Here is a 16,032-nt window from a genome sequence, read left to right as displayed (position 1 = left end):
GTATTTTAAATGTTAGTTGTCCTCTGGTTACAGAATGTTTATTGAAATGTGTCTCAGTTGTACACAGTGTGGAAAATGAACAGTGAATGTAAATGCATGTATTAGAAATTACATCTGTAATTTGGTATCCGATCATGCAATGTGTATTTATATTTTTTGTAGTTGTGTGTTAATGCAGTTTTCATGAAGTTTTCAAGGAAATTAAATTGACAGACTGTTGGTGTTTAGCTTAAGCATATTGCATCATGCATTTCTCTTCCCTATAGAAGACAAATAATATAAATCAATAAAAATGGCAGTCAAATTAGTGTGCAGTATATCACTTTCTACATTATACTGCATAGTGAAAGTGGATCCTCATGTGTGTCTTTGTACTGTGGTTATGTTTAGAGTATTAGTCCTGTTGACTGTGTATACACCACATAGTTTCTTCAGCACTGTGTTCACTGGACATGATTATTCTGCACTGTCACATGCTAGATTTACAGTCATATCAAACCGCAATGTCCTAATTTGGTGTTTCACAGAGGGAGAGGATCATGCCCAGGTTGTGATAAGTGGGTGCATAATTCAGTCTGGATAGTGTTTGTTTAATTGTGGTGAAAGCTCCTTGCCAAATTTCTGTCCTGCATGGTCTCAACCATCTACTTAACATGTCATCTTTATGGTCTGGCTCATTCTGTGGAAAGTCTGGAATGTAAATAAGGATTACTATATATATTTTTAATTTAAGGAATGAAGGACACAAACTTTAAGACTAACAAAAGAAGACTTTCAAAAAAGTCATACAGGAACCCTGCAGAAAAATGTAAAGGTCACTTCATTCCTTCATACTGAGGGAATTATAAAGGAATTCATCATAAATCCTGCAGGAAGATTAATCCTGCACAATTGCTTTTGAGTTCCTGCGGGATTCCTCTGCTTCCTGCAGGAATTTTTTGCTTTGATAGTTCCTGCATGATGCCAGAAGGAATTCTGCATGGCCACCTCTCATACTTGCACCTGCAGGATTACAACCGAAAATATAACATCAAGTATAATGATTTTTGCAATCAATCAAGTTCATTAATTGTTTAAAGATCCTATTCAAGACATGTTTAAGACATATAAAACTACTCTGCTTTGAATAATAATTTGTGTTTGATATGTTTTTCAAATTCTACACATACATCATTCTGCACAGTGAAGCTCAAACATCCAGGAACTTTAAGAAATTCACAATATGTGTGATTAGTATTAGATTCTTTATTTTCACCAAGTGCAATTTCTTGTACAGGCAGTAGTTCATTAAAGTCACAACATTAAAATTACAAGATAATCACAAAACTATGTTAAGAATAAATGCTATGTGTAAGGTAATAATTAAACAAACGAAATAATCGAAACCCCTACAAAATTTTTAATTACTAGCCCTAAATCAATTTATTAATATCTTTATTATATGTCACACATTAACAAAAAAAATTAACAAAAAAAAACAAACATCTGTCCTCTTCAAGCTTTTTTCATTTGCCTGTGCAGGAGGGGGGAGTACACATTAGAATCAATAGTATATCATAATAACAAAGAAAAACAAAACTATCACTTTTGTGATGGAGTGTAGGTCTAGAAACTGTCATTGATCAATAATGTATAACGCCGACATGATAAAGCGGTAAATCTGCATAATTTATGGAGTGTTTCACCACTTGTGACTACAATTCAGTCTCATCCTTCTATTCTATTTCTATTGAAATACAGATATTCAAAAGTTTTCCTCATAGGCATCTTTGTATAAACAGGGCCTTACGATTACTCAGAACTGTCTCACCAGGAGGAAAGAAATTAAAAGCACACTTCCAGCCCTCCTGAACACCTCACACAGTCACATTAAAGGTCAGTGTTGTGTGTAGGTGTTATGCCCGTTCACTGAGCACTGTATTGATCCATATGATGGTTGGTGGCCTTGTTACATTTATGTGCCAGCCTAGGCTGCACCCATCCATTAGCTGTACACGTTTATCCTTGAGGGTTGGGGGGGGGGTACACCCACCACAGGTCCCCAGTCAATCACAGGGATGACAAATAGAGACAGACAACCATTCACACTCACATTCATGATTCCATAGCCCCCTATCCTAGGAAGCAACCAAATGTTAAGTGTCAGACCCATCAAAGGACATCAGAGGACTGAAATGTCATCATGTTAATTCCACAGTTAATGTCAGTGTCGCTTTATGGTGACATGGGGGCCTCTTTACAGCATCTCTATTTGTCTTGCAACACAGCTATAACAAAGAGAGTCTTATTTCTGTTTTGTTTGAGGCTCTGTCTGGGCCATGTATCAGATCTTTACAATTTACAGTGACTTTTGCCTGGTGAACAGACAATACAAATTTAGAGAACAACACATAACATTAACAAATTCCCATCCTAATGGTCTCATTTTCATTTTCATTTGAGACTGATATATTGAAGTTAATAGTTAAAAGTCTTCTGGCTTACACATTTTACACATCTGAAGGATTCATTTTTTTACTAAGGCATACACTAAATCCACCCAGCAACCTTAATTTCAATTTAATTTGAATTACAAGATGTTCAAACTGATTTCTACAACCCTCTGCAATGTATTTTGATCAAAAAAATAAATGGGAATAACAAAGTAATTCTGAGAAATTATTTTTTAAATGTCTGTGGATTATGTTTTCAGAAAATTTCAGGTAACGATAAAGATGTACTTTTTTACTATTATGTAGTATGAGGAAATGTTGTGCTACATAATAGTAATAGTAGCAAAGAAGAGATTAAGGACAATGAGTAACAGGCTTTGAATAATGCAAAGTGAATAAGATAAAGTGCTTGTGGTATTTTCATTTTTTTGTGACATCACATTGTTGTTATTTCTGCAGTTTAAAAGTCTTTTCTACAATTTTGTAATCTGCCAACCTTAATAGGTTTGTTTCTGTTAATTGGAATGAAGATGGGAACTGCTTTTTCTCGCCAGCATTTTTATGTTTCTTTAATGTGTTTTCTGACTTCCTTAAAGAAAACTTTTTTATGATGAAGCATGCATCATTTTCTTTTCACCCATTGTGCTGCATTGAGGTAAAATTACGATTTTTGTGCAATTTCATGTCCTGTAATATGCAACAGTATGTTCCTGATAGAAAACCATGAGAGATGTGGCTATTTTTGGCTATTTGGGCACCTTGGAGCCTTTAAAAGAAACTGATTATGTTCAAAATCTCCCACAGGGATTTCATTTCGATGCCCTTGGTTTTGGAATTAAATGTTTAGCAATTACACATGAGTGTAATGTTCAGGAGTGAATTATTCTCATGTACACATACTTTTGGCCATATTGTGTGTCATCCTCATCATTCATCGTAAACTTTTCCTGTGTGTGGCTTGGTGAAGGTAACCAATGTACTTACAGTATATTATTAGACTTGAAGGACCTTTCCCAAATTATATTTCCCCAACACTACAACATGTAGCCTTTACACCAAAACCAGGGGAGATGATTTGGACTTAGATTTGACGTTTTGAGTTAGGTGATCCTTTCTTTATTGTTTGTATTTCATTCATATCTATTAATTTTTATCTAAGTTGATGTTCAGTTATTCAAGTTTTTTGAACATCTAAAGAATTAAATACCCTGTGGAGTTTCTGATGTCTAGTAGGACGATGGAGCAGTTTTTTTATGAGTGGGTGCCCGTTCATGTGTATCCCACGATACACATTGCTGCCAATGCTTCACACTATTCCACGGATCTATAGGTGGTGGTAACACGCCAACATATGCTGCAATGTGCCAACGTAAGCAGGGAAGAAGAAGACTGCAAGCTAGTAAACATGGATGTAAATAATAATGCAGGATTTTAAATACTAAATAAAAATTGGCTTTGCAAATGTTTTATGAGAAAGGAAATCATTTCAACATGGTTGTTTAACCTCAGTGATACACACAATGCGTTTTGGTGAGTAACACTCAATGTAAACATAACTTTTGTTGAATTACAAGAAAACTCCACAGGGCACCTTTAATAGATTGTTGCTTTGATTTACAGAGATCAAGGTCTCATATTTTGAGATTAATCGCTTAATCTCAAATTTATCTCATATTTTCACTATATGACTCTGCTTGCTTTTTCCCTTCAAAAATAAATATAAGCTGAACAAAAAGGAGTTTTACATGTTAAATAGGGATTTTAATCTTTGGTATTTAGAAAACTGTAAACACAGCAATGGATTTTTTTTTTGCAAGAGTGCAAAAAACAGTTATTTTGTAATGATGTTTTTACTCCAAGTAACAGTGAGGAACAGTGAGAAAACAGTACACAAACAGTGCAGCAAGGTGGAGACAAAACTCCTTGTAACTTCAGGCCTGTTTAGTATTTTGTATCATTTTATAATCTGGAATATGCAACACAAATTTAAATGTTTGTATGAAATATGTACAAAAACATATTTTAATTTGTTTTATTACCACTAGGGAAAGATCAGTTGAGTTAAAAGCTTAATCCCATGCGAAGAGGTGACATTGGTTTGGCCTGTCATTCCAACTGCTGACAGTCTTTATTCTGACCTTGTTAACAGCCTGCGTGGCTCCCAAAGGGAGGGTGGGGCTCTCATGACACAGGAGCAGGAGCACTGATACTGTTTAATGTTGCTATTAGAGCACGCACCCACAGGAAAGCTTGTCTGGACACCTTTATGAATGTATCCACTGGATCTGTGAGACACGACAACATTATGGTATCTTGCCATTTTATGGTGGGTGCAAAATCAATCCTGATGCCAACAAAAGAAGGGAGGACATATAGTGTACACTTTAATGTTTGCATTGTATTGATCAGCAGCAAAGCTGGGAGAAAAAATAAGAATACCAGACTTGAAATCAATACATTCACCAAACAATAACAGTAACTGAAGCACATTTACAAATGACGCACCTGTTTTTTTGAGAAGCCATATTTACAGTACACTCTGTAATTAAAAGCTGCATCGTTCCTGCTGCAGGTCTTCAAACATTATTAGAGAAGATGGAGTTTCACCTGGAAGCTCAAATACTAAAAATATAACATGTCAAAAACAAAACCGGAGGCGTAGATGTCTATCTTCTCTGCCACGATCTGGCTAACAAAAGATTCTCAGATACTAAATACGTAGCAATGCAGCACATCTCAGCAAAACAGCTGCTTGTACAGTGTCAAATAAAAGTATGTAAAAGTGTGTTTAGTAGATGCACCTTTGGCAGCAGTGGACACATGCACATGTGGACGCTGTAATTTTCCCCATTCTTCTTTGCAAAACTGCTCAAGCTCTGTCAGGTTGTATGGGGATCGTGAGTGAACAGCCATTTTCAAGTCCAGCCACATATACTCAATTGGACTGAGACAGACTGACTAAGCAGCCACTCGAAGACATTCACATTGTTGTTTTGAAGGCATTTCCTGTCTAGCTTTGTCTTTATGTTTGGACTCATTGTCTTGCTGGAAAACAAATCCTCTCCCCAAGTTGCAAATTCCTTGCAGACTGCATCAGGTTTTCCTCCAGAAGTTTCCCTGTATTTTGGTGCATTTCTTTTATCCTCTACCCCCACAAGCCCTCCATATTCAAGTGTATTTATACTACAATCAATTGAAACCCTTTGACTACTAAAACCAATTGGCTGCACCAGTGATCATTTTGTGTCCTATTAAAGGGGTTGACTATTAGGACAAACAAGTGTTTTGTGTTTTACATTTGTAATGAATTTAAATCACTTTATAGAAATCTGGTTTTACTTTGACATTAAAACGATATTTTTCTGTTGGATCAGAGTCACAAAAGCCACATTAAATCCTGATTGATTCAATGTTATAAAACAATAAAAGATGAAAACCTGAATACTGAATGATGAATACATGTTGTAGACAGTATGAAGATGAAATCCAAGGAACAAGATTATCAGGTTACAATACACTTATTGTCTTTCTGAAGTAACAAGACTTAACTTACTGTGTATTGTTCACTTAACAACTTAATTGTTCATACAGATTTCAGCAGCCCTTGTTGCCCATGAAGCAAAAGCTGTGTTTTTCACCCTCTAAAGGCAAGCTCAGCATACAGGTGAGTTGTGTACTCAATTGTTTTGAATAACAAGAGGACATGAGTATATGAAGATTAACAAACGGTAGAATATTGGTGAAATGTCCATCAGAAGTTAAGCAATAATCCATAAATTCAAAGCAAGTTCAAATTACAAAAATAATCGTTTAATATAAACTACATATTCAGTGCACAAAGAACAAATGTACAAATCATACACTTTATACATTGATTGAAACATAAAGTAAGCATGTTAAAGAAATCAATTAACATGGTCATGTTCGTTAATATAATTTTAATTTGTTAAAGTGATTGGTATAAATAGGACTGTAAATAAATTATGAGCCTTTTTTCTCTGCCTCCAAACATCCTTGGCGAGCAGGTTGTCCTAATTTATTTCCCCAGTGGACTTCTACTTGGGCCATTTGCATCTGTGAATAAAAGAGGGATCATTTAGAGACATAAAATATGCATTAATTCAGACACAACAGAGCTCAGAAAGTCTGCCGCTCTGCCAGCCTTCACCCTGGATGAACCTGAACTCAGCATGAGTTTTAGTTTATTCAGTTCATCCTGCGTGTCTGAGTAGCTGCTGGGAACATGCTTTCATTTACCTAATACTGGATCCTTTTATTTTTCAATCATTTCCCAGCACCTGTTTCCTAATAACATTTCAATTTTACTTGTTGCTTATATGATAATGACAAGCATGTCTAAGTATGTCGTACACAATAGATAACAGACTAGAGCATTTAAAGAACAGGTTCTCTCTGGCCTACCTGCAGGAGGCTTGATCGAAACGTTGATGCTTGTGAGCACAGATGGAAGAGTTGAGTTGACAGCGATGGGTCGGTCTTGGCTGAAGAGTCGGCACAGGTCTAGGAAGACAGTCACAGCGCTCCACGTCTATCTCACAGTCGGGCATCCACAAACTGAGTGGAAAGTCTAAGCAGGAGGTAATAATGGTGCATTTTAGTAACAACAGTACAAGTACAAGAAATTACTTTTCATCTTGTTAGGTGAATCTCCGGATGATAACACACATCAGTTTGGTCATATCTTGATAATCAACTTACAGTATATTCAATTCACTTTAAACGTCCAGTGTGGAGGATTTAGTGGCATCTAGCAGTGAAATTGCAGTTTGCAACCATTTGAATACTGCTCGCCTCACCCTCCCTTTCCGAGCATGTAGTAGAAACTACGGTGGCCACGAAACTTGCAGAAAACGTGAAAGGCCCTATCTAGAGCCAGTGACTGGTTTGTCTGTTCTGGGATGAGGGGGAATGCCATCCCCCTTGTTGGCAAAATGACCAAAATCCATCCCAGTTGTTAACCTGCTCAAAAGATGCTCTGTGCTTTGTCTCGTAATGGCGCTTCACATTGTCACTACCACTGGGCCATTCCCCCGTTAAAAATTATAAAATCGCCTACTGATTCTAAGGTAATGAAAACACAATGATTATTTTCAGGTGATTATACATTAATTAAGACATACTTATAAATATTATATTCCATTTCTGCCGTTTAGCTCCTCCTAAATGTTACACACTGGACCTTTAATGTGTCTCTAAAAAGTTTACTGATTTTCAAATTATATAATAGTGTGAAATACATTCTCTAGATATATCTGGGTTTTGGATCACAATATGATTAATGTTTTTTTTTTTTTAAACCAACAGCTCTGTGAGGCTTTGAGCTAACTGCTAACATGCTCACAAAGACGATGCTAACATGCTGATGTTAAGCAGATATAATGTTTCCACCATGTGTTCACCATCTTAGTTTAGTGTGTTAGCATGCTAACTTTTGCTAATAAGCACAAAAAACAAAATACAACTGAGGCTGATAGAGATAGACAGAGATATTGTCTTTTTGCATTCTTCTTCCTTGGCAAAATCTGGCACCTACATTACCCACAATGCAATTCAACCACTTATTATTACTAATAGCAGCTAATGTAGTCTTGAGCCAGTAGCCTCATGTAGAGATGAGGAGCAGGCTACAGGTCTGGTAAGCTCACTACTTCTAACTTCACACAGACAGATGTCTTTCATTTTCAAACTTGTAGTCTTCAGCCCCAACTGACATTGCCTGGAACTACCACAAAAGGCTTTGTATGACTTTTTTCACATATGAGTACTCCCCAGGACCTGTAAACAGAGTCAGTGGAGTTCCCTTTTCAACATGGACCAAAGTGCAGTGGTGGAGGAAGTATAGAGTAGTAGATCTACAGATATAATATTATATATTATTACTCAAGCATTGATGTTTAAGCAGGAGCTTTTTTTTTACTGTATTATATATGGCTGCAACTAATGATTACTTTCATTATGGATTAATCTGCTGGTTACAGTATTTTCTTGATTAATATATTAATTGTTTGCTTTGTAAAATGTAAGAAAAAAGTAAGAAACATGTCACAATTATCCAGGGCTTAAAGTGATAACTTCAAATGTCTTGTTTTGGCTGACCAACAGTCCAAACCTGTAGGGTTGTACCTGTACTGTAATTTAAGACAAGGAAAAGCCCCACATTGTCACATTTGAGAAGCTGAAACCATTAAATGTTTATCATTTAAAGTAAATAATTTATCAAAACAGCTGCTGATTTTTTGATAATTGACTAATAGTTTAAGATCAAATTTTATATACTGTTTGGTAGTTACATTTTTTACAATGCATCATCATTTTAAAAGTTCATTTTAAAATGTTATTAATGTAAAATCTTAATTTGTAAAATACTAGTAAATAGAGCTGTCAGGAATATGTACTGTGAAACTTCAATTAATAGCCTGGGCTTTTATTTGCTTCAATCAATGAACTCAACCTGTCTATATTTGGGATAGGCATCTATATGGGACAGGCCTTTAATTCCTTTCACATAAAACTCTTGGTCAGCAAAGATGGGAAATAGGTAAATCACAGTCCACCTGGAAATGTGCGCACGTGGATCAGCCTCATATCCCACCCTCTACATGTCCACATTCAACCATAAATGGTCAATGCAAAGCACCACGTGAATATTGATGCATATAAATGAGCCTGCTTATGGTGAATCATGGCAACAACAACCAAGAGGAAGACGAAAAAAATAAAATTTTCTGACACAGAAATCGAGGTGCTTACGAGGTGGAGGTTAGAAAGCACATATTGTTTGATAGCCACAGTAGCACGGTCACAAACAAAAGGAACACACACAGGAAGGTGAGCACATTTTTTTATGTTGGTTTTATGCATTATGATTAGGACTGATAATGAGGATATGGAGTGTAGCGATTGTGCGAGAGCTGTAATTGGCTTTATTTCCAGACTTTGCTAATTTACACAATACATACACTTTTACCACAGATCTATGAAAGGGTGATAATTATTCAGCGCTTACTTGAACATGGATGCACATGAACACAAATAAAGTCAATACAGGACTAACGGCAGCACCGTTAGGAGTGTGCACGTCAGGTTCGCAAGGCGTGTGCATTCATCGAGATCCGGGAGACTAGTACAACTTCCCATTAGAAGTTCCCGCCGTGCTCTGCAGCTATGGCGTCACTATAGTAATATCATAGGGCTGCTGCTTTTTATTACTGGGCCTTTTTTGCAATGTGTGAGGCATCAACTTACAATCTGACTTCAATTCACCACCTCACCATCTGCATACGCATTGGTCAGAGTTTATGTACAGGTGCACACATTTTCCCATTAAGTTTTTATAGATCACAACTTTTGCGTGGGAAGTGGCGTAAGCATCTTTCAGGACCCGTCTTGTGTGCACGCAATGGTTATAAATGAGACCCCGGACCCGGTGTCTAATTGAGACCTGCATTTATTTATCATAACGGTAAGTAAAAGGAGCTCGGTTTATAATTGAAGTTTTACGATAGTGGAGTAAAGAGTATAGTATTTCTCTCTGAAATGTAGTGGAGTAGAAGTATAAAGTGTCATAAAATTGAACTACTCAAGTAAAGTACAGAGACCTCAAATTTGTACTCAAGTATAGTACTTGGGTAAATGTACTTACACTGCACTTACATGTAGTTACATTCCACCATTACCAGCGTCACTATTTTGACTTCCTGGGGCACATGTTTTAAGTACAGCTGGTGTACATAAAAACTGACACATTGATATTTTGTGCACTTTTTTTTTTTTAAAGGTGGTTCACATATCTAAAAGGCCTTTCTATATACTCTATGTGCACACACACACGCACACACCTGGTGTACTGGAAGGGTAAGGTATGCATCTGTCAGTTGAACAATCCCAAATCAACCCACTGGCACAAAGTCTCCTGGAGTCTTCTGCCTCTGACAGCTGGCCCATCGGAGAGCAGCTGCCAATGAACCAGATAGATTAGAAAAAGAAAAAAAAACATCATACCAAATTCAACTGAGAAATAAGATTGCCTGAGGTTTTGGACTCACCCACTGCTCCTGTGAGGTTGAGCATTACGTCGTATTATGGCGGGCTCCATGCACCTGCACTCTGTATGATTAGCTACTTTTATTAGCACAGGTTCTGGTACAAACTTGAATGGAATGACACTAAGGACCTGAAATGCACAGAATCATACACACACGCACACAAACAAAGACATTAGGGTTAGAGACCTCTGAAAACTAGTGCTGCTTTTGCAATACTCAAACCCTCAGAAAAAGGTTAAATAAAAATGGCAAAATATCCACTTATCATCTTAGATTTTGGTCACTCACAGTTTTATTCACATATACAGTAGTTGTGTTTCTGCAGGTGATGCCCTCTTGATTGCAGCAGCCACTGCACCTGTCAGTAGGAAAACAAATTCATATCTGGGTAAAGTGATTTGCATAGCGAAAAACCATTCCACTGAAAGGCACATACAGTAAGTTGTTGTAAATGATAGGAGTGTTAAAAGAATAGTTTGCTATTTTGGAAAATAAGCTTATTCATTTTCTGAGCTCATCACTCTCATGTCTGTAGGACAAGTATGTAGCTATAGCCACAGCTGGATAGCTTAGATTAGTACAAATACTGTAAACAGGGGGAAACAGCTAGAGTGGCTCTGTACAAAAGTAACAAAATCATCCTACCAGCACCTCTAAAGCTCACTAATTAACACGCTATGTCTTGTTTGTTTAATCCGTACAAAAGCCTATCTTGTTGTCACCTCAACCTCACAGTGACAACAAGACTCCAGGACGTTGCTGCTCACAGCCAAGAAATAGTCCAGCACAAAACCCCCCATAAAACCACAACGTGACGTTTTTGCAATTCGGTTTTGTATGGATTAAACAAACAAGATATAACATGTTAATTAGTGAGCTTTAGAGACGCTAATAGGTAGATTTGTTACCTTTGGACAGAACAAGGCTAGCTGTTTCCCCCTTTTTCCAGTGTTTTGTCAGCTTGAGTGTTAGGTATGATGCAGGTATGGTGCCACAGCACTGAGCTTGGTGATCAATGTTAAAGTTCTGGATCTGGTTTCATGTTAAACGAACCTGTGGACGGACACACAAGGTGGCTTGAAGAACATTGAGGGGTCGGTGCCGAGCTCCTTGGCCACGTCGACACACGTTTCCCTTGGCATGCACTGAGTCCGCTGCCACTCTTCATCTATGGCTAAATGAGTGACACACAATGTTCATAACCACATCAATACAGACACACACACACACACACACACACACACATACACATACACACACAGACACACATGTAGCATATACTGCATGTTTTATCCAACCTTTAAGTATCTCCAGGCTGTAAGATTCGGCAGCGTAGCGTGTAGAGCGGTGTGAGCCTACTGAAGGTGGAGAAGAGAGGGTCTCTGGCTGCTGCAGTCTCAGACGACACTTCCACAACTTCCAGTCAGGAAAGTCTGCGAGCTTAAGCAGCTCATCCAGGCTGGAGGCTGACCGCACCTTCCTTTCCCACTGCTTCATTACCTGCAGGGATCACAGTCAATCATCATTTAATGTTTCACATTAACATAAAAACGAAAAAAGTCTTCATTGTTGGTCTCAATTTCACTTGTATCATGTCATGTCATTTTGGGATGGAAATTCTGTTTCCCTCAAAAATTACACATTTATTTAAAAGGTCCAGTGTGTAACAGGAGAAGCTACTGGCAGAAAAGGAATATAATATTTATAAGTATGTTTTCATTAGTGTACAATAATAACCTGAAAATATGAATAGTTGTGTTTTCATTACCTTAAGAATGCATCGTTTTTATCTACATAGGGAGTGGGTCCCGTTCCACGGGGGTCGCCATGTTTTTACAGTAGCCCAGTATGGACAAACCAAACACTGGCTCTAGATAGGGCCGTTCGCGTTTTTCGCGAGTTTTGCAGCCACCGTAGTTTCTTCTACACGCTTGGAAAGGGAGGGTGATGCGAGTGGGATTCAAATGGTTAACTGCAATTTCACCGCTAAATGCCACTAAATCCTACACACTGGACCTTTAAAGATAAATTCTAATGACTTTGGTGATCCCTTTAGTTTTCTTCTAGCACCACTATCAGGTCAAAATTTCAATTTGCCCAATAATTTGGTTTATGGCAAATACCTGCAAAACTAATGACATTCCCATCAGTCTTAGCTGTACTTTGTGTGTAGGGCTAATTAGCAAATGTTAGCATGCTGACATGCTAAACTACGATGGTGAACCTGGGCTGTGTCTGAAATCACTCGTTCACTCATTTACTACTCCCTATATAATAGACACTAAATAGTTTGTAGTGAGCAGTAAAAGAGAATTTTGGACGTTTATCAGTCATCATTTTGTGTCATCACTGATAGCTGTAGTATTGCACAACAGTAATATTTCGTAATGTGGACTAAAGGCACTTTATCATGGATAAATTTCATACTCGGAATTCATACACTACAATTTGCTAAATGGCATGTTAGCATTGTCATTGTGAACGCATTAGCTTTCTGATTTGTATTTAGCTCAAAACTCTGCTGTGCCTAAGTAGCTACAGCCTAACAGAGCCGCTCAAGTGGCTGTAGATTCTTAGTCTTGTTGAATATTCAAGCAAAAACAAGCCAGTAAAATATAATTTAAAAAACTGAAATGGGTAACCTTAAATGCATTTATAGCTACATTATGTGCATCATTTTCTGCTAACATGCCTTACACTGTGGCTGAGTTGATAGGACGTTTGCTGTAGTTTGGAGTGACTTAGAGCACTTGGCCTGATGTCGCACCCAATAGTCAGAGTGTGATTATCAACAGCTGCAGCAGCAGATTTGCGTGTCTACTCCAGTCTGTGTTTATACCTCTCTGCCTCTGAACATTGCTCATTCTGAAGTCTGTCATGACCCTGCTCCAAGAAGTATGCATTTATATACATTAGAATAATTTAAACCATAAACATAAAAATAGCACTTTTACACCAGCATGCACTTTGAGAAAAGGCAGCAGTACCATCCACTTAAAAGCACATGTATCATACATGTAGACATACACATACATACTGACACACAGTTTAACGTATCAGATTATTCTTGGCACCTTCTCCTCTCCATAGAGAGGAGAAGAGCTGTGATTCAGGGATGGGAGAAAACCATAAAACCTCCTGTCATGTTACCACAGAAGGGCAAAGTTCCCATGATGACATGAAACAGTTAAGATCTGTATGGTTTGGATAAGAGATGTTATGAAATGGAGAGTCAAATACTTTATTATCATTTTCTAACATAAAATATAATCTCTTGCACTAAATCCAAAATGATGTCCTGTGTGAAATATTTTTACTGTTTTGTTTTTGTTTTAACTTGTTGAAATTTTAATAGACTTCTAAGAGCCAAGGGTGTGATCTATCTGAGCAGGAGAGGGGAGAGGAGAGGAGTTAAAATTTAGGATTTCCCAGGTGTTTTTGAGGCGGGAAAGCCAAAGCCTGATACCAGATGGTAGGTCTACAACCGGGGCAGGGGCACGTCAGAGAAGACAGTCATGGAATATTGCACTTGTCTGCATAATATGTGCTTTATTTCCTCTGGACAACCGTAACGATCTGAGCCCTCTGATGTGTTCAGTGTGTTACAGAATGGAGGGTGGGGCAGGTTGGCTGGCTGACTTCTTCCACTTAAATCAGAGAATCAACAAGAGAAAATAGGGAGTTTTCCCCTCTGAAATTTCTACAGGGGATAGACCCACTAATGAGAAACAGAAAAGGGAGAGCGCCTGAGAGAGGGATGAAAGGAATTTAAATGGAGGTAAAGATGGGAGGAGTTTAAATAGAGAGTGAGTGGTGATAGACAAAAATGATGGAAATGAATGACAGCTAGATAAAGAAGATTTAGTGTAAGAGTGTAAGAGTGAAGAATAGGAGTGAAGTGGTTCAATAATCCCTCTGACGCAGATGCGATGATGACATGCATTTCTTCTTTTAGCCACATGCAAGTGCACACATAATTACTGTCAATTTTGGTTTCAGTGGACAGAACACAGTGAGCACATGTGAGTGTACTGCACTGGCAGCAACAGGTTGAGAGTGAGGTTATGAGATAATGAGTGAAAGGAGGAAAGAGGCCACATAACAGTGCAAAAACGAGTGAAATCAAGCCCTGAATGCATCCAGATTATATAAGCACAATGCAGTGTTTTAATTTGTGCTCTCTGGACAATGTTAGATAATAAATTAAAATTATTTTTAGTACCAAGGGGAACAAAATCTGTCATTATAAATCAGTTACAAAAAGCAGTGAATTACAAAAGGCTTCTTACGTTGCTGCTTTGATACATATCACATACACTTAATGCTTCACGCCACACTTACCCGACTTCCTCCCTCTCTGTGCATGCTGTGGCCCAAGTTTATCCAGCTCAGCTCCACCACCAGAGTCACCAAGCAGGAGATTCTGCACAGAGTCCGTTTCATCATCATCCCTTGACTCCGCTTGCTTTCTCTGAGAAGCACTCAGCAGTTACGTCTCCTTTTACTGCTGGCAGAAAGCACTTCGAGCTGGCTGCCTCTCTGACTCAGTTTCCCAGACCAGCTGAGTCCCTCAGACCACACACACTCTGTCCTCTCAGTGCAGGTATGTGCAACAGAAACTCTTGATCTTCCGGCTGCACAGTGTGTGTTTGTGTGTGTGTGTGTGTGTGTGTGCAAGCCAGACGTAACCTGTCACAGCAGCCCAGACACCCACGAGCCAAATGGAGGAGGCTAAAGAGGCTCTAAAATATGCACCTCTTACTGCAGAGGCTTTGATGCAGAACCTGAGGTGTCCAGTTAAATAGCGAGGCTACTAGAAGTTAGAAGCTGAAAATTATCTCAGAAAAAATAAAAGTCAGGATGCCCTTGAAGACTTCAGCACACTCTCTTTTGTCCAAATGGATCGAATGCCTGTGAGAAATTTCAGGGCCTCTAGCTAGATGATCTGAACAAATTCCTCTGTGTTCAAACTCTTTTCTTCTTTATATTCCCACCTCCTGAAAAGGCTGCTGACTTCTGGCTGCCCTTTAACTGCTAATTTCAGTGGTTACAATATCTGTATGTTAAACTTCCCCTCAGTCAGTCTTCAGTTCTCCAGATTCTACTGTGGTTAGTCTGTGCAAAAAGGCCCTGAGGTGCAAGAATAGCCACACAGTTCTTTCCTCTAAGATGTGGGCTAATTCTGAAAAAGCTCTGAGAAGCTAGTTTGTCTGTCTTGGTGTCTACCCTTATGTCTCTCCCACTGCCGCTGGTCCTGCTGTCTCAAAGAGCGCCTTTTTATTTGCTTGTGTGTTCCCGTCTTCCTTTTTTAATGTCTGTCTGTCAAGTGATCAAGTCCGCTGCTTGTTAAATCGCCTATCAGTGTCTTTTCCTCCGGAGTTGCCAAACCGCACACAGCCAAAGAGCAGTAACATGTGTTTTAAATGTGATCCAGACCTCCGCAATGTGGGTGCGGCACCACCCCTGTCCCACCGACACCCCACCCACTCACCCATCCAGGCTCATTTGACTTAGGATATAATCTGCCAGGAACA

General features: G+C 38.4%; 1 protein-coding gene across 1 annotated transcript; it reads right to left on the bottom strand.

Moving 5' to 3' along the window:
- Positions 1 to 6,220: 6,220 nt before the first annotated feature.
- Positions 6,221 to 16,031, bottom strand: vegfd (vascular endothelial growth factor D). Its single transcript, XM_044192486.1, has 8 exons — positions 14,840 to 16,031; positions 11,797 to 11,998; positions 11,552 to 11,672; positions 10,787 to 10,856; positions 10,499 to 10,626; positions 10,292 to 10,407; positions 6,855 to 7,020; positions 6,221 to 6,506 (listed from the first exon to the last, which is right to left on the bottom strand). The coding sequence occupies exons 1-8, from the start codon at positions 14,945 to 14,947 to the stop codon at positions 6,488 to 6,490; spliced, it is 930 nt and encodes a 309-aa protein (XP_044048421.1). The 5' UTR covers positions 14,948 to 16,031; the 3' UTR covers positions 6,221 to 6,487.
- Position 16,032: the final 1 nt, after the last annotated feature.

This window comes from Siniperca chuatsi, linkage group LG1 (assembly GCF_020085105.1).
Source record: "Siniperca chuatsi isolate FFG_IHB_CAS linkage group LG1, ASM2008510v1, whole genome shotgun sequence".
Classification (NCBI taxonomy): domain Eukaryota; kingdom Metazoa; phylum Chordata; class Actinopteri; order Centrarchiformes; family Sinipercidae; genus Siniperca; species Siniperca chuatsi.
This window is presented reverse-complemented; position numbering and strand designations above follow the sequence as displayed.